Source organism: Thalia democratica, chromosome 4, assembly GCF_965202585.1.
Source record: "Thalia democratica chromosome 4, ktThaDemo2.hap1.1, whole genome shotgun sequence".
NCBI classification, from domain to species: domain Eukaryota; kingdom Metazoa; phylum Chordata; class Thaliacea; order Salpida; family Salpidae; genus Thalia; species Thalia democratica.
In genome coordinates this window covers 42,587,455-42,607,376 of record NC_139168.1, presented here as the reverse complement: position 1 = coordinate 42,607,376, position 19,922 = coordinate 42,587,455, and the positions used below count along the sequence as shown (strand labels likewise).

Sequence of the window (19,922 nt, the reverse complement as noted above, 5' to 3'; positions counted from 1 at the left end):
TGTTATTAATACATATTATTATCTAATAATCCAATATAATGTAATTGAGAACAAAATAGTTTATTGCATAAAGTATTATTTTCTTAACTAAGTGGCTGTGCTGATGATTTTCAAAATAAAAATACACAAGCTTGAATCGATCAAAACTGATAACTTAAATATAACTTTGTTGTGAGTGATCAACAGAGTAATAAATAGTTAAATTAACCAGTTAGTAATTGAATTACTATATCTTATATTTAAAAAATGATACAACATAACCCTGAAAATTTTTCTCTATTTCTTTCAAGTATAATAAAAAACTGACTTAAAATAAGCTAATATTTATCAATATCAATTTTATTTTTAGGCGTTTTCTATAATAGTTATACTGAAAGAACCTCTATGAAACTTGTGTCTAAATCTACAACTTTGCAGTTTATAAAAAAATATTATTAAAATTAGTGGTAAATAACAAGTTTCATCCACAACTTTGTCTTAAATAAGTAATTTATTGTATCTTATTAATAAGGCTGGTTTAATATATTGAAATATCAACACTAAGTCCAAGCCTTTTTCATTAAAAAGCAATAATTAGAACATATTTAATTTCGTTATTTGTCAAGCACTGAATATTATTATTTTATAATTATATGAATTTCAATAAAAAATAAAATCATGATTACTTGAATTAAAAGGCAAACAAAATTATAAATTAATGCTTCAAATTCACATGCTACATGCTAAAGTAACCTTGTTAGCTAAGCTATTATTGGAATGTTTCAAATTTTCATATTTATTTTTGTAGTAAATTGAATCGTTTTCAGCAGAGTTCAGTTTGCAGTTAGTCTAAATTTTTTTCAAGTGTAAAAAAAGTTTGAAATTGAAAAACAAAAATTTACACTAAAATATCATTTAACATTATAAAGTTTTTGACAATGAAGCACTGTAAATAAGATTAATGAATTCTAGAATAAATTATGATCATACAACTTGGAAAATCAGACTATAAGCTCTCAGTAGACCATAAAGAAAAGTCATAACCAAAGAAAGCTGTATTTGCTTATCTACAAATGGTTATATGTTTTACTGTAAAGCTACCGTTTGCTGATATGATTAGTAAAGTATTGAAAAAATGTTTATTTGGATTATCTAAAATTATAATTATTTATATATAATTGGTTCAGCTGTAAGTGATAATCCTTGCTAATTTACATTGTAATTTTCAAAGGTTCTTTATAAGAACTTATTATTTGTACAATTTTCAAAAAAATACTGAATTTATTAAATAATTAGAAGCAATCTAGTATGACTAGATACAAAAAAAAAAAAAAGGACAAACTACTATTTTATATAATAGCAAATTAAATGAAAAAAAAAGTACTAAAAATGAAAACTTTCACTGTTTTAATTCTACAATATCAACCTTGCTAAATTCATGTATTTTTAAAACATAATTTAAAACATAATTTAAAAATAAAGTTAGTGAATTCTTTTTTTTTATGATTTTACATCTTTAGATGATAGAAAATTATAAATTCTTACGATTGTTTGTCCAATAAAGTTTCAAGTACGCAACAACTAATGCCATGTAGCAAGACGAATTAGACTCTCGGGGAAGAGTTTTAAGTTTATTAATATTTGTTTTCTTTATTAACAAAAAAACTTAATAAAATACAAGTTTTAGTTAAAGTGATCTTTTTTTACATAAATAAAAAAGTAATTTAGATATTTATATATAAAATAATGGGACAACGGTGTTTCCTTTATCAACTTATTTAGAATGTTCAAACAACTTAAGTAATTTCATAAAAAAAAACTTTTATTGTAAAAGCAGTTTAAATACTTTGACTGCTTTTCAAAAACTTGATAAATTAAAAATCTCAGTCCCATTTAGTTTACATATAATAATCTAAATTACTTTTTTATTTGTATAAAAAAATTTTTTTCTCTAAAACTTGTACATTGAAATAACTTGTCCCTGCTTCTCTGTTGATTATGGGAGCCGATCATTTCTAACCCGCTATCATTTCTAACCCGTTCTCTTCTAACCCGATCACTTCTAACCCGATCACTCCTAACCCAATCACTTCTAACCCGATCACTTCGAACCCGATCATTTCTAACACGATCATTTCTAACCCGATCACTTCTAACCCGATCATTTCTAACCCGATCATTTCTAACCCGATCACTTCTAACCCGATCATTTCTAACCCGATCATATCTAACCTGATCATTTCTAACCCGATCACTTCTAACCCGATCATTTCTAACCCGATCACTTCTAACTCGATTACTTCTAACCCGATCACTTCTAACCCGATCACTTCTAACCCGATCATTTCAAACAAGATCATTTCTAACCCGATTACTTCTAACCCGATTCAACCCGATCATTTCTAACCCGATCATTTCTAACCCGATCACTTCTAACCCGATCACTTCTAACCCGATCACTTCTAACCTGATCATTTCTAACCCATTCTACTTGTTTATTTTACCTCTTAATTTTGATATAGATTGCTTCAAAAATAAACTAGTCTTATAAAATTATTAAAGTATTTTTTTTTAGTTTCTTTAAAACATTATGATTTTCCTGTGTTACGTAAAAAAACATTGTTAGTATGAACTTAAACTTTAGTATCAACTAAACATAAGTTTTATTTACTTTTATCACCTTATTTTTTAATATTTCATCCTACACATAATTTCTTTTTTTTTTCATTATTTCATATATTTTTGTTCTTTCAATCTACTTTAACAGCCGTTTTTCGTTAATAATATACAATTCACTAAATCGTTTACTTTACAATATTTTGAACTATTCTTTGTAGGATTTTAAAGTAAGCATTTATAACTATATTTAAGTTGGATCTTATAATAATTCACGTGACTATAATAATTTTAACATAAGCAAATTTTAAAAAGTGAACCTTGACAATTGTAATATTCAGATACAAAAACCTTTATATTACGGTCCAAAAACTACAATGTAAGTCTGTTGTAAATGTTGTATTATTGCTCACTAATGTAATAGCGATTTATAGTAGGTTATTTTTAAGTCTCATTTTAATAACTTTTACTAATTGTTATACAACTTACATAGGCCTATTAAGATAATCGAATTTAAACAAACACTAGTAGAAATTAAATACTTTTGTTATATTAAGTGTTTAAGCCTGAATTTTAGGTATAACCTAGATATTAAAACAGTTATGTCGTAGAACAAACTGTAAAAGTATATTACATCGATTGAGCGTCTTGATTTCACATCATTAATAATTTCTTACTTATTCCTAAAGCAAAAAAAGTCACTAACAATTAAACATTCATGTTTATTTGTATAACAAGTCCGAGGTTAATCAAATCTCGCCCAGGTAATCTTCTTTAAAACCTTCACTTAAATCTATATAACATACAAAATGTTTTAATTACGACTTAAATTAGTACTTTAGTTGACAAAAATATCATTAAAATTTAATTTGTTATGAACAGTTGAAATAAAGTAAGTATAAACGAAATAAGTACTGGAAAACATTTTGAAATAGAGTAATAAATTAATTATAGTTAAATTAAGTATAACTAGAAGCAAATTTTTTTAAAAACTACATCAAGTTTTTTGTTTCCTTTAATCAACTATTTTTTCAGACGATTATTACACGCAACATATTTACTTTTTATTCATTACAGTAAAGCCAGCTTGAAATCTATTGACTTTATTCACGGTGTTTTTTTTGGACCTCTAATTTTCTAGAAACCTATATAAGAGTTTCACAATACAAACAAATTTTATTATTTTATTTTAAATTTTAAAAATATATAAACTAATCAAGTAACTTATACTCATATTTCATATTTAATTTTCGCTGAATAATTTTAAGTTCTTGTGTTTTTGGAAACCTGTAATACAATAACTTTTAAAAGATATTAAGAAATATTTTAAAGAAGTTTCTACTATTAATCGTGAGAAGCTGTTTTTGCAATTTTAAATTTTTAAAATTTTTAAATATTCATGACAAATGTAAATTTGTTTTTCTTTATATACATCATATTTTGAAAGAAAAAAAAAGCAAAATAATAAGTTTTCGACACTTAACTTTTATAGTTAAGTTTATTATGTAATATATCTTATTAAATCTTTAAATATAAATTACCATTGGCTAAAAGAAATAAAATTAGATTGAACTTCTAGTAAATGACGGGTTCTAAATATTAAAAAAACGTCTACCTCTACTTTTGACTATTTAAACAGTACACACTTTCGTTTTAAGAACTTAGAATTTAATAATAATAATTTAAATGAAACCACCATACTAATTACGATTACTAAATTTTATTAACTGTATTATCTCGAGTTTCATATATACTGATATTAATGTTCTTAAAAAATTGTATTTTATATAAGTTCGCCTTAAATTTGAATGCAACTTGCCAATCTGGTCTCCATATTTTAAAAATGTATATAACCATTTAAATTCTCTTCAAAGAAAAAGTACGGAATAGTCTTTAATGGCTGCAAAACTCATTATATTTCTTACATTGACGACTATCAAAACTTAATATATAATCTTTAGAAGACAGAAGACTTAGAATTTTCGTAATGGTTTTTAAAACTAATTAACTACACTTAATATTTAATCCATTTTAACTTTATTTAAATAAATAACAACCACGAAAATAAACCATTGACTTATAAACCTAACGAAAATACACCATTATAAACCATTGATATAATATGTAGAACTTGGGTAACTCTATAGTTTGATTTTGTTAGCAACGCCTTTCCTCTGTAAATAATACAAGATTTTTCAATACTTTCGATAGATATTTTTTTAATCTGTGTTCCTAATGTGCTTTGGACTTTAAATTTAGTGGTCAGTCAATGCACTTAATTTTTTTCATATTTTTTACAATTGTCTGTACCTTAATCCCAATAATATTTATTGTAATTGTATCGATTATGCTTTGTCAAAGCGACAAAAACAATTGATAAGAAAACAATGAAATATAAAACGGTTGCACAAATGTACAGAACCTATTTATAAAAGTCAGGATCTGTATATCCGATTGGTTTTTGAACAAAAATAAATTTTATTCATGAACTTATGTAGTTTGTTTCAATTCTGACATTCTAGTATTGTTCTAAAAGAATTTTATAAAAGTAACCATGAACCTTCTTTTAATGAAAAAGTGCGTAATTGAGACTGTTTTGCTGATTGCTGCACTAATGTCATTGAAATATTTTACTAAATTGTCTCAATATGTGTTGCTGAATTTTTAAGTGAAGGATTTTTGTTGGAAAGAAAGTGGAAGTTAATTCTAAATTGAAATATTGTGCAGCTATGTTTAATTTTAGTGTAACTCACTGATCGATGAAAGAATTGATGTTAAACTTGCTTATTCAGAAGTTAAAACAAAGTTTGTTAAAAACCTTCTCCTTCAAAATATAAATAAGTCAATTAGTATTATACAAAAGTGTTAAATTCTTTTGCTGTTAATCTATAAATATTAGAAAAAACTATAGTTTTTTATTATAATAAATATAAATTTGCGTCTTTTTGTTAAGTGGCATTCAGTTTAACTGGCCCAAATTTTGATGCCTGGGTCTAGCGTAGGATAACAAACTTCCAATAGCAAAGAATATCAAAAATAAAATTTCAACAAAGCTATCTGAACATTAAGTTTTATTTTAAACAAAATTTATTAAATTTCTTTAAAAAAAGAACTTTGTTGAGACTAATTTGTTTTTAAAACAAATCCTTATTTTAAAACAATAATAAACAAATATATTGATACAGATTGGGTTAATAATTGTCGGGTTAGAAAGGGTTAGAAAAGATCGGGTTAGATATGATCAGGTTAGAAATGATCAGGTTAGAAATGATCAGGTTAGATATGATCAGGTTAGAAATGATCGGGTTAGAAATGATAGGGTTAGAAATGATTGGGTTAAATCGGGTTAGAAGTGATCGGGTTAGAAGTGATCGGGTTAGAAATGATCGGGTTAGAAGTGATCGGGTTAGAAGTGATCGGGTTAGAAGTGATCGGGTTAGAAATGATCGGGTTAGAAGTGATCGGGTTAGAAGTGATCGGGTTAGAAGTGATTAAGTTAGAAGTAATCGAGTTAGAAGTGATCGGGTTAGAAGTGATCGGGTTAGAAATGATCGGGTTAGAAATGATCGGTTTAGAAATGATCAGGTTAGAAGTGATCGGGTTAGAAGTGATCGGGTTAGAAATGATCGGGTTAGAAGTGATCGGGTTAGAAGTGATCGGGTTAGAAGTGATCGGGTTAGAAATGATAGCGAGTTAGAAATGATAGTAAACCGTTGATTATATACAACAACATTCGTCTGAATGAAATTCTTTTTAACAGACACTTCTAAAATAGATCGTTCTCATAATGGGAAAGATAAAAGGTTCAGAAACTGATTTTATTTACAATATACACTGATTCTAAATTCCAAAAGCGACATACTCTAAAACAATCGACAACTATATAACTATTGTGATAATAAATAAAAGTGTTATAAAAGGACATACAGACATTGTAAATAGTAGTGAGTAATAACTAAAACGCATAATCAAGCAATTTGATGCTATTGACCTAAAAATCCTCTTTTTCATATCCTTTTTAGACTTTAACTTTTTACTATCACAAACCTTAAAGAGCTAAATCCTTTGTTAGTTTGATCTTAAATGTTAATAAAACAAAATTAAAACTTTTTTTCAAACTTGCAAACCTGCTGGATTTGGGCGAATAATTTACCGTTTCTGTCTTTCAGGTCAACATTGTCGCCACTGAGTTTCTTGATGATTGCTTGCTGTTGTCTACCGTCACCTTGCAATTTCTCACTATTAGTCAAAATATTTTATATCAAGTATTGACTTCTAAACTTTATTTAAAAAGATAAATTACATCTTACTATTTGTTTACAATCTTTAAAACTATTATAATGTTTAGGCAGAATTTTATTCTAAAATTTTTTAATTTACTTAGGATTACTGGCTTTTACATAGTCATGTTAAATACCGAATTTGTTGTTCTAACTAAGAATCACCTATTTTCAAAAAAAAACTGTAAACTTGTTAATTGGAGTAGTTGTAAAAGTTAAAAGTTTGTATTTATAGAACTACAAAAATATATAAACAATTTATCTTATTTCTATTAAAATATTTAAGTTATCAACTAAGACGTAAGTTAAAATATAATTTATTGTACTAAATTCTTACAGGTAACTTTACTAAGAGAGCATCTGTGCATCACATTGTTTTTACAGTGCACAGAAATTTTAAGGAAAGATAAAAATTTTTATATTAGTTTTATCTTTTATCCTACACTTCTTAAAACTTAATTTGTTAAATCAAAAAATAAAATTTTCCATTTAAATTTTTATTTAATAAAAGATTAGTTATGCACAGGATGTTTTATTGAGTAATCTACCGTGCTAGTTTTTTATTAACTTGGAATCCAGCACTAGTGATATTAAAGGTTTGCACCTGAGCACAGAAGTGTGCATAGAAATTATTTCAATAAACTCAGAAAATTTAGTGGGTAAAATACATTTTTCAGTCAGATTTATTCTTTATTTTTTTATTTTAAAAACTTAGTTATAACATGAATTAAGCTGTACAGTTACCTCTCACGAATCAACAAACGTTGTGCATGGTTGCCACTGATCAAGCTGAGAAAAATTTCCTGACTTTTCCTGACTTTTAACTAAAACTGTCCTGACTTTTCTAAATCAAACTCTTAAGTAAACTTATTCTGAAATACATAATCTAACACTTGAAACTATATAAAGCTTTCAATGTAATTTTAATACAGGTTAAAAACAACAGTTTTTTGCTGAATTCTATCATCTAACTTCCAGTACATCACTTAAACCATCTTTGTATGATTGATGTATTTGCAATAAACAGCTCTATCAGCAAAATACTTGTATTATTACCTTATAAACATTTTTTTAGCATTTCCTAGCATAAATGTATCTAGATAAACAAACTTTAGTCAGACTTAGCATATAAGTTGTTAAACAACCTAGAAGTTAAAAATATCTAATAATAAAAAGTATTTACTTAAAACATGTTTTACTTATATAAATTGTTTACTTAGTTTAATAAAATACTAACGAAACTATTTAATATAAAATCCTTAAATTAAAACCCAGTTAAAAAAGAATATACTTAAGTAACTGTAAAAAAAGACATAATAAAGTAAACTTTATATCTGTTGTATAAAATATTTCCTCTTATCATTTAGTACAAAATTTGTAACAAATAAATATACTCTTATTTACTTTAAAACTTAAGTTACTCTACAAAAAATACAAATAATAAGTAAACTTAATCTTGGCATATACCTCTCTTATAACTTATTTTATAAATTTAAACAACTTTAAAAAAATTATAAAGAGGTAAAGTATACACATTTACTTGTTACTTAAAATACTAAACTAACTGCTTAGTTATAAAGAACTCTATTATTTACTTAAATAAAAAACACTTTGATTTTAAAATTATGCTACATAAACTTTTGTGTATATATCACAGTTTCACTATGAAAGTGTCCTTGCTACAGATCATCAATACTAAAAAGCTTACAAAATCTGCTTGTTCAATATGTTAATAGAAAATTTTTGCAGTTTATTTAAGGATATTTAACTAATTTATACCAGGTGAAGGCATTAGAAATAAAATTAAATACTTTTGAAAATTTTAGAATTTTTTTCTGACTTTTAATTAATTTTCACCATTTCAAGGCTTTAGAAAAAAATAATTTTGTAAATTTAAACTGACAAAAACTAACTTTTTTTTTTAATTTTATCAAATTTCCTGACTTTTCCTGACTTATTTTCAAAACCCCCCATTTTTTCCTGACTTCTGTCAATTTTTTAAATTTTTCCTGACTTTTCCTGACCGAGTGGCAACCCTGGTTGTGTCCACAGCAAAAGTGCGTAACTAAACAAGAGGTAGCAAATATACCTACTATACCGCCTGTTTTCTTATAATGCATTTGATTATTTACAGTTTGGGAACTTTCCCACTTTTTTGTTTACAAAAAAAGTTTTCAATCAAATGGTACATATATTTAAAATTTTTAAAATAAAAACTGTTTATGTGTATACAGAGTTTTTTTTTCTTATTTGTTCCTTGCCCACCTAAGATCAAGCTTGTCTAATACCATGAAAGACAAGTTTAAACTAATCTTAGGTGGGCAAAGAACAAATTAGCTAAAAATAAGAGATTTATTGAGTTGAAATGAAACTTAATGCTATAAATATTGCAAGGATTGAACCTAGAACCTTGTTTGATTTAAAGGTATAAAAAGAGGCTAAGACACCTAAAATATATAGAGAAAAACCATAGAGTTCAATACACTGAGGCACAATTAAATACTTTGACTTTATTTGTGACTTTGAGTTTTAAACTTTTTTTTTTTTACATTTGGCAAATATCTCAAAAACATCCTGTGCAAAATTTTAGATTATTTGAAGAAACTTTCACGCAGGTACCATTCGATTTTCTGAAAACCACCGAAATGCAAACTGTATAGGAACAAAAAATGTGACTTTAAAGTTTTTAGCTTAAAATGTTTTACATGTGGTTATTATCACAAAACCACATTGTGCACAAATTAAGACGATATAAAGAAACTTTCATGGAAGAAATTCTTGACTTATTGAAAAATACTGGAAATTCTATAAAACTTACAAAAAATTACATTAAATCAAGAAGCGCCTCCATAAGAAATTCTTTAAATCATCTTTAAAATTCTTAAAGTTTGCAGATTTTGTGACAATTACAACATGAGAAACATTTTTCAGCTAAAAACTCTAAGGTAACATGTTTTGGTTCCCATACAGTTTGCATTTCGGTGGTTTTCAGAAAATCGAATGATGCCTGCGTGAAAGTTTCTTCAAATAATCTCAAATTTTGCACAGGATGTTTTTGAGATATTTGCCAAATGTAAAAAAAAAGCTGAAAACTCAAAGGCCGCCGTTTTTATAAGCATCCTACTATACAAATCCTAAACTCTAATTGCGAATGGTTTTAAAAAAATATATATTTTGCATACTACATTTATCGTTAAATACTAGTACTTACTTTTCCTTTAGTAAAAAGGAATTATTTTCTAATGTATGATCCAGTTTTTTTTGAACAACTTCAAATTGGTTTTTTCCATGATTAAAAGCGCTTTGTACCTCAGATAAACTATTAGATGTTGCAGTATAATCATCTTGCAGTTTACTAATCTTTTTTTCGCTGTTCATTAACTGAAATTAGATATTTATTTACTATTAACTTTACATAACAACAAAAATACAATTAAAACAAATAAAAACTCAATAACAAAAATTTTTACAGGTATGGTAGAGGAAAAATAAATTTTTGTAGAAATGAAAATAAAAAAATATTAGCATATAATAACTATATAGCTTATGCCTTGCAATTCATGAGTTTAAAAAAAAACAAAAAAAATCTAAGGTGAATTTTAAAAGTAAATTATATTTGCTTGAATGCCCGGATTTTATTAAGAATAAATTTTTTATCTGAGTTTTTGAAACTATTTTCTGTTGATAGATTTAAAAATTTAATTTAACTTTATGCACTTACCATAACAAATAATAATTTTTATATACTTACTGAATAATATGGATAATTTCTGTATTTAATAACTATGCAAAGATGAGATTTATAAAACCTTTGTGGACTTTTATGGAATAAAATAAATCTTAGTCGATACTATAGTACTTTTATTATCATAGAAGTACATTTATTTTCAGAGAAAAAAGTTTTTGTGAACGTTTTATACAGTTCACCTTCAGTATTTACAACAACACAATGAAAAATATTTGCTAAAAACAGTGTTAAACTAAGCGTGGGAGCAGCATTCTAGTAGATCAATAAAACAGAATAACATTTCATGTCTAAACTTTTAAATTCTATTTGAATATCAAATTTTTATAACTGATGAACACCTTTAGTGAAACTAGGTTAACTTTAAAAAAATCGTGTACTTTATTTTTAGTAAAACACTTTTTTTTCATAATCTTAATATTAGTATATTTTATTCGAAATAAATGTATTTAATGACGAACAACTGTTTATATAATTAAAAATTAGTCTAGCAATAGGCTAAAAAACTAAACCTTACGCTTTTAAGACTTTGCAATTTTGTAAAAGAAATCCAATGTTTTCTCATAAAATTTAAATTATCTAGAGTAGTCCAGTGAAGTAATATATGATATAATATAAACACAGTCTAGGCGTTTTACTTGTTAATGGGTTGAAAATGTAGAGGAAACATAACTAATATTCAAGTTATATTTGAATAAGATTTTATTCAACTAATGATCTCGTTTGATTTAGTTCAAAAGTGTAAAACATTGTTTTGTAAATAAATTTAAAAAAATTAAATTGAGGAAACATAACAATTACTAAAAATAAACATATATTTTTTGCGTACAAGAAGAAATTAACCATGTGCTTTAACTTTGCTATTTCCTGTCGTTGAAGATCAACCACTTCTTCTTCGGAGTCTCTCTTAAGATAAAACTCTCTCCTACGCGATTCAAACTCTTCTTTCTCAGATTCAAAAATTGCAACTACATCAGTGAGTTTTTTGTTTTCCTGTTAAAGTTATTTTTTTTAATAATTTAAAGTAAGAAAACAAACTACTTTGAACTAAAAAACAAAAGTAAAATTTGCAAAATTAAGTAATCTATACTATCAAAATCGAAACAATACGTCTACTTTAGAGCCGTAGGAGTCCGTTTTTCACAAGTTTATTTAATTTTGAAATTTTAGTAATTAGCTATTTTACGTTTAATCGCATAAGAAAAATCATAGCATATTAATTTATAAGAAATCAAAGTCTGGAAGTTCAATATACTTCTTATGGAAGGCTCAAATAAAAAGATTAAAAGACTAATTTATCAAAACGTATTGTTTTTTTAAATTTTTTACAGTTATTACTAATATTGAAGTCATTCACGAGAAATTCTATTTTGTTTAATTTTTTTTACTTTTATCTTTAATATTTTATAAACTGCAATACATGAAAGATTTTCAAAATTAAAGGTATGTTATAAAGTACTTTGAGGTTTTTTGCTCGAAAAACAGAAAAATATTATGAGGTAAAATTTAAATTTTCTTGAAAACTGATAATGAAAAAATTTAAACACAAGTCACTCATTTAAAAAAGTTTATTAATTAATTTCGTTTAGCTATACATCAGAATAAACTGTTCTATTTGTTTTTACCAGAAACTTAAGTTTAAGAAGTTTAAGGTTAAAAAACTGTGTTAAATAGTATAAAAACATTGAAAAGATATCGTAAAGCTTCTTTAAATGAGTTTTTTTTAATGTTTTTGATGATGACAATTTTTTTTAATCTATACTATAATTTTTTTTTGTCAAATCGAAAATTTTCTAATGAAAATGTTCAAGTTGTTTAAAATTCTAGGTTTTTCCAGGTTTTTTAAGGAGTTTTATTCAAAATTTCAGGTTTGTTTCATATTTCTCAAATTCAGGGTTTTTACAGGATTCCAGGTTTTTTGGCAACCCTGCTTATAGTACATGCTTTAAGAAAATAGACAATTTTAATCTATGTAAAATAATACCTTGTTCCCTCCAAAATGACCACAAACTAAAATTATTAAACAGCCAACTAGTAAATTATACACCATTTTATTCAAGCAGATTTTTCTGCTATGAATAAACTTATTGTTTTTAAACCTACAAACTGAATATTTCATACGTAAAAAAAAAAAATAACATATAAATTATCAAATCTCATTGCAAACCATTTTTACCTTTGAAAATATTTTTGGCTAAGTTTTGAAACTTAAACGTTGTTTTTTTCTTGAAATTAAACATTTTATACAACTTAAGTTTCCACCAACAACTTAATAAAACAAATATACTAACAAAAGTAAGTTTTTCAACGCTTTCATTCAGATTTTTTTCCTTGCCTTCTAATTCAGTAACTATCTTATCATGCTTCTCCTTTTGATTTGTGTAATCATCATTGAGCTCGTTTATTTTTCTTAGTGACGAATCCTGATGTTTCTCTAAAGCAATCGTCAATTTTTCACACTCTCTTGTACGTTCTTTTAACTCTCTACTATAATCTAAAATGATTTGGACATTTGTAAGATAATAAAAACTCTGAATTTAATAAATGTTTAATAAAAAGTAGTGTTTTCCAAAACAGTAATTAAAATAACTTAAAAAAAAAAAAACTTAGTTTGCTATAGTTTTAATAAACAATTTCTTATAAAAACATTTTATAAGTTCTTAAATATAATTATGCTGTCAATAAAGTAACTTTTTAAATCCTTTTTTTTTTGTTATAACTTACTTTGTTGTTATTGAGATTTGATATCTTATGAATTAATTTCATTTAATAAGCTCTTGATTTTTTAATGTAGAAAAAATATGAAAAATTAATTTAAATTAAGGATTTCAAAACTATTTAATTTGATCTGGCTACCATTTTAACTTTCTTGATGTTTTTGAACTTCTTAATAATTTTGAGCAGTATTTTGATTATTAATTTAAAATTTAAGTCACTTAAAAAAAAAGTTCTAGGGTAGGGAGTACTTGGGTGATGTTTGCTGGACTTATTTGGACATATGAATCGTTTTATAACTTATAAATGATTTTCGTTGATAAATGATGCTTTGTTTGGAACTAAAAACTTCAGCTTTGACAAAGTTAAAATCAACTTAACTGTTAAAAATCTATAAGTTTGAAAACTACCCTTAAATATACCCAAGACTTTGTTTTTGGCTCTTAATCATGGACTTAAGAATATCTAGTTAAAGTTAAAAACTATGACCTTACAACTTGTTTACTAATCACACCTTATCCCCTTTGGCCCAAAAGGGAGCCATATGACCCACTTTGGAAAACCCTGATCTAGTGCTTTCAATAAAATTTTCATTATTGATTTACTAAGCAGACTTAAAAATCATTAAAGCACAGTTTAGATCAAAATAAACTAATTTTTTTAGCTAGTAATTCTTAAAGTCGCATTTATCAATAAATAAAAAAACTTTAAACATACCAGCTAATTTTACTTCATTTCTTTTTAGTTTGGCAGTAGTTTTTAGCAAGGCACTGTGTAAATCTTCCTTATTAGATAATGATTCAACTGTCTAAAGATTAAGTTTTACAAAATTTTTTTCATAATATTAATCGAAAATCAAAATATTTTTTTTTTAAATAAACCAACCAAATCATTCTCAGACAAATTCAAAGAGCTGATGCTCCCAGATCTTGAAATGTTCGAAGTTGACCTTTTGCTCGTATCTACATTAATACAAATATCTTTATAATTAATGAAAACACTCTAAAATTTTTAGAAAAATTTAAGAAGTATAAGAGTAGAAAATAATAACTTTAAGAGAAATCTAAAAAATATATATTAGACACTAATTTTAATTAGAGTTTTGTAACTTTAGTCCAAACAATCAAGAAATTACATTTTTTACCAAATTGTAAATTTAACTTGTACAATCAACACTATTATGAGTTAAAATATTACATTCTGAAAATTACCAATGGTCATTAGGTGTTAGCTCATTAAGCCTCAATCAGAATCCTCAAAGTATCAGTAACAACAAAGACAAAGCAACAGTTGTGCATAAGAATAAGGAAATTATTTGTATTGGATCATTAGGGAAACAATTCAAAGCAAGATTTTATAAACATAAAAAATTCTTTAGAATAGCAATAAAGAAGGAAAGTGCAAGATTAAGTAGATAATTCCACAAAATCAAAAATTAAAAAACCATTGATTGGAAAAAATAATCAAGTGGGAGATTAATCATTTAAAAAATCAAAATAGAGAAGGAAACATTTGCACACTCTGCAATTTGAAGAGACTTGAAATTGCATTTGCAGACAACAACAAACTTTTAATTTTGAGATTTTGGAAAATGTAGGCATTTCACAGAACTTTATTTGAAATCTTAATTGTTTAGATTTATGTTTAAATTACATAAATTTGTTTTTATACATTATTTTATAATTTTGTAACTACTTTTAGTTTTTATATATTGCCTTTTTGTTATTGTTGTATTTTACATTAATGCTAATTAAGGGCATAGGGGGAGGGGGGGTAAACACCATTTTTTGGTTTTTGATCTTCTTATATATAGTTTTTACTAAGCTACAGAGCTACTAAGCTACAGTTTTTACTAAACTTTTTACAGATTAAAAAAATTCAAAATAATTTTTGAGATATATCCGGTCAAAGTCAGAGGCAACAATAGGATCCTTATGGGAAGCGCAAACTAAAACAGCAAATAAATAGAAATCACTAAAAATCTATCTCCTCCTACCTTTTTTGAGATAACTACTACCTCAAATTTTCAGGAAATGTTACTTGATATATTTAAAAAATTATGTCGGAACAGAATTTTTAAAAATTATAAAATAAAATTTTTATAACAAAAAAACTAAAAAAAAACTGTTTTTTTTTTTGTTTATTTTTAATATAAAAATTTTATTTTACAATTTTTTAAAATTCTGTTCCAACATAATTTTTTAAATATATTTTACCTCCTCCCTATACCTTTATTAAATTTTTTTAATTATCAACGTACCCTAATTACAAAGCTAAAGCTATATATATTATTTATCCATTGTAACTTATTAGTTCATTTGCTTGTGACTATCGCATAAGCGAGATACATTTGTAAAGCAATAAACTCAGAAAAACCTTAGTTTTAATTATAACAAAAACAATGCCAACCAGTAGCTCAAAACTAGAAACAGGTAAAAAATGTAAAACTATAGGTCACAAACTAAGATTGTGATAAACTTGGGGGCATAAAACCAAAATAAAAAATTCTGTCTACAACTAAAGTTATATCAGTTGACATGAGGTTATTTAACTTTATTTTTCTTAATTTAGACATCTTTGAATTAAAAAGCAATTAAAAACAACATTAACATAAAATACTTGTTATTTATTTGATAACTTGAAAAAGATGTTTTAAATCTTTTAAAGAACTAGTAGTTCAGTTAAAAAACTTTACATTTTTAGCATAAAAAATTAAAATAGTATTTACAGTCAAAATATACAGGTAAAAAATATCTTTTTATATGACATTTTTAACAAGTTAAAAATAACTAGTTCAATTTTACATAAAACTTAATATTTTACATCTATAAAACAACTACAAACCGTTAAAGCATGGATAACTATAGTTAATTTGCTTCTTTTAATTAAAATAGCTTCACTGATCAGGGTCTCAAGTTTGTTTCTACATTCTTTTAAAACATATAAGTTGTTAACAGTTATTTTTTCATCTTTATAAATATTACAATTACTAATGTGGTTGGATACAGCTGTTTTACCTTTTAGATGTTCTTCGACTCTTTTCTATTAGTGGTCTCGATGTAATATATTGGATGCTCTTATCCTTAGAGCACTTATACTTGTAGACCTCATTACATTTCAGTTCGTGAGGTGTTTTGTCTTTGTTGCTGAAGTAGTTACCTATTTTGCGTATGATAAAAATAACTTTGAAGTTTTCAATATAAATTTTTAGTAGTTTTTCTAGTTTTTTTTTTATACTCAATACTTGGTTTTCCAATGTAAGGTACTTTAAGGATGTTTTTGAAGTTTGAACTATTAAGTATCTCATTAGTGCACTCTTTGCTGTTGTTAATAGATCTTTCAATTACGTCATCAAAAAATTTCTATAGATAACAATTTTTATGAATTTTTCTATTAAGTTTGTGATTTCTTGCTTATAAATTGTATCAGTAGTAGCTATAATTTTTGCTCTATCCAAAAACCATATTATTAAAGTCCTTTTCCATTTAATTGGTATTATTGCACTAAAACTTAGAAAGACATCTGTATCAATTTATTTTTTGTATACCTTTGTTATTATTTTTTCTGTCGTTAGTTTTATTTCAATGCCCAAAATAGATGTTTGTTTCCACCTAATTAACAGGTAAACTTTATTGATTATGTAGTTTGTTTAATTTTTTGTGGTAATTTTCAAATGAAACATCTTTTTGGAAAACACAGAATATGTCATCCACATATCCGAGCTGTATCTGATGACATTAGTATGTAATTGTAATATTTGTAAAGATGAAAGAATAACTGTTGACAACTTTGATATTCCAAAAGAATGTAGAAACAAACTTGAGACCCTGATCAGTGAAGCTATTTTAATTAAACGTTTTAATCCAATTTTAAACAGGCTTCTTTTTAAATTTAAAATTAAAAATTCATAGAAAAACAAAAAATTAAGTTGCTTTTTTGAGTTCCTTAAAATTCAATTTAACTTTTAAGATCAAGTGAACAAAGTTAGAGGCTTTCTTAAGTTCCTTATAAAAGCAAAATAGACTATTAAACTAAGAACTTATCTCTTTTAACAATTTTTGAGCAATCTTAGTTTTATTTAATCATCCTAACCTCTTTAAAATTATAAAAAACTCTTTTCTATTCTTTTAAATAACACAATTAATTAACTTCAATCGTTTAGTTAGTATATAAATTTGCTTTGTCTAAAAAAATCATGTTTTTGTAATAACATACAAATTATTATTTAAAAATAGATTAGATTGATTTTCTGATAACTTAAACGAATTAAAACTAAAAAAAATTGTTCATCTCATTCATTTTTTCAAGGCTTTTAAACATTTAAAACTCACCTAATTTATTCTTACTTTGTTTGTTATTATTTTGAGATTCTGTAGTTCCAATTTTCAGTTTTAGACTTTTAAACATCTTAATTACTTACAGCTGTTCACTAGACGAAAAATATTTAAAAGTGTGTTAAAAAAAGTATAAATAATAAAAACCCCTAAATGTTCACAAAGATACAACAGCTACTTATATAGCCTTTAATTTCAATTATCTAACAAAATATTAGCTTAGGAGAAAACACTATTTGTTAAAAAGCGATTTTCAAAAGGTTTTAATATTATAAATTTAGGATTAACACCTTATTATAGTTTTTTTCAATACTTATTTTGTAACTAAATATTTACTCAATGTAATTACAAAACATTATTTTAAACTTGTACATCTAGTAAAAAAACTGTTTAAACTTTACTATTTTAGTAGCACAACTTTAAATACTCTTGAAAGACAAATTTTAATTGTCTTGGTATGGATATAAAATGTTTTGTAATAACTAGTTTGTAAAAAAAATCATACTTGTATATATTTAAACTGTATGATAACATTTTAGTTTTAAATCTGAGACTAAATTTAATTTTATCTATTTGTTACTGTTCCACAAAGCTTGGTCAAACCATCCAACAGGTCTATTTCTGTCAACAACAAAATCAGATGATTTTAGAGTATCATCTTTGTACTGCACAGCTACTGCATCACTTAAATCCAAATCATTTTCATCCAGATACTTTCTCAACTGCTGAGTTTCAAACCTGGTATGCTTATAGCAGTTGCCACACATATGAAACTTTTTCATCTTTTCTCCACAGTTTGGACAATCAATCCAGTTGTGCCAACCTTTTGCTATCTTTTGCTGATGAATGGGGTTGTTCTTTTTCTTTCTGCGAATTTCATATGAAACACGGTGTTTTGGAACCCCATAAGCAACAGAAGATATGCTCAAAGCTCTTGTTTGAATTTCCAAAACACTATTGAAACTTTTTTTTAAATAATTAACTAACATGATCTGTAATTAAATACACAATTTATTTTAATTATTATTATTATAGTAAATTTAAAAAATACAATTCACTTTGTCAGAACTGACACTTTTCAAGCTAAAAAACTAGATGGGTGTTTAATATTAGTTTCAACAAAATAGCTTAAACCCACTTAATTTAGAAATAATAAACAATAAAAAATAATTTTGTAAGGAATTTACTAATTTTATCAAGTTATACCTCCTTTTTTACTGCTAGTTACAAGGTTGCCAAAGGTTTTTTGTAAGTTTCTTTAAAGTTTGAAAAAACAAGTTTTTTGGTCCAAAATTAAACTTAAGTTTAAAAAAGTGTTGTAAATAGAATAAAAACACTTAAAACATTCTGTAAAGCTACTTTAAATGTGTTTTTTAGTAAAAAAAATTCAATGATATATTTTGTTTTAATTTATGATAGATTTTTCGTATCTTTTTGAATTTTTGTTTCTTAAAAGAGGAAATTAGTTTAAAATTTAAGGTTTTTTAGTGGATTTTGTCTGAAATGCAAGTTTTTTTTTTGTTTCTCTAATTCCAGGCTTTTTTTTAAATTGGCAAATTCTAGGTTTTTCCACAATTTCAGGTTTTTTGGCAACCTGGTATTCACCACTACAGTAGGCAGACAAGTGGCTGTTGACTTTCTTGCTGACTTAAAAATTATAATAAGTGTTATATTTATTTAGTACCTTCTTTTCAAGCTGATTTTTACTAAAAGTACTTTTTAAGTTCCTGTTGTTTTGAGCTCAAAATGTAATATACTCTTTAAAACTTCTTTAACTATCTATGCATGCAATAACTACACATAAATACCTGAAAAATTACATTTGATTATCCTTGTGATTTATTTTGATATGTTATTGTTTCCAGTATAAACAATATTAGTCAAGAAACTTAAGATACTTAACATTTTTTCAAACTTAAACTTATTCATAAATCCAAGGATGATGGACCATTGACAAAGTACAAATACTGATCTGTAGTTAATTATTAATATTTAATCATAGTTTTTTATTAGTTAAAGAAGATATCAATAGACATAAAAAAGTATTTCAGGTACTTTTGTGTATTTTATGCAAGCAATTTATGACAAAAACTTCAATTTTCAATAATTTTTCAACAAAAAAGTACAAAAAACTATTTAATTTTACATATCTTCTGAATTACTTAAGCAGAAAAAATAAAACTAGTTATTTATAGAAAAAAAAAAAACAGTTTCTAAAACAGTAAAACTAGTTTTATTAGACCATTATATATT

General features: G+C 25.3%; 1 protein-coding gene across 2 annotated transcripts in view; it reads right to left on the bottom strand.

Moving 5' to 3' along the window:
• Positions 1 to 17,766, bottom strand: part of LOC145833869 (golgin subfamily A member 1-like) — a 28,594-nt gene extending 10,828 nt beyond the window's left edge. The window contains exons 1-8 of one of the 2 annotated variants that reach the window (XM_082941103.1): positions 17,667 to 17,766; positions 14,221 to 14,297; positions 14,053 to 14,143; positions 12,912 to 13,114; positions 11,464 to 11,613; positions 10,087 to 10,256; positions 6,723 to 6,834; positions 733 to 828 (exon numbers count right to left, since the gene is read on the bottom strand). In XM_082941103.1, coding sequence (XP_082797229.1) covers positions 733 to 828; positions 6,723 to 6,834; positions 10,087 to 10,256; positions 11,464 to 11,613; positions 12,912 to 13,114; positions 14,053 to 14,143; positions 14,221 to 14,297; positions 17,667 to 17,742 — 975 coding nt within the window. In that variant the 5' untranslated portion in view covers positions 17,743 to 17,766. The remainder of the gene's footprint in view (positions 1 to 732; positions 829 to 6,722; positions 6,835 to 10,086; positions 10,257 to 11,463; positions 11,614 to 12,911; positions 13,115 to 14,052; positions 14,144 to 14,220; positions 14,298 to 17,666) is intronic. The other variant, XM_082941104.1, reaches the window with a different exon arrangement.
• Between the last annotated feature and the right edge of the window lie 2,156 nt (positions 17,767 to 19,922).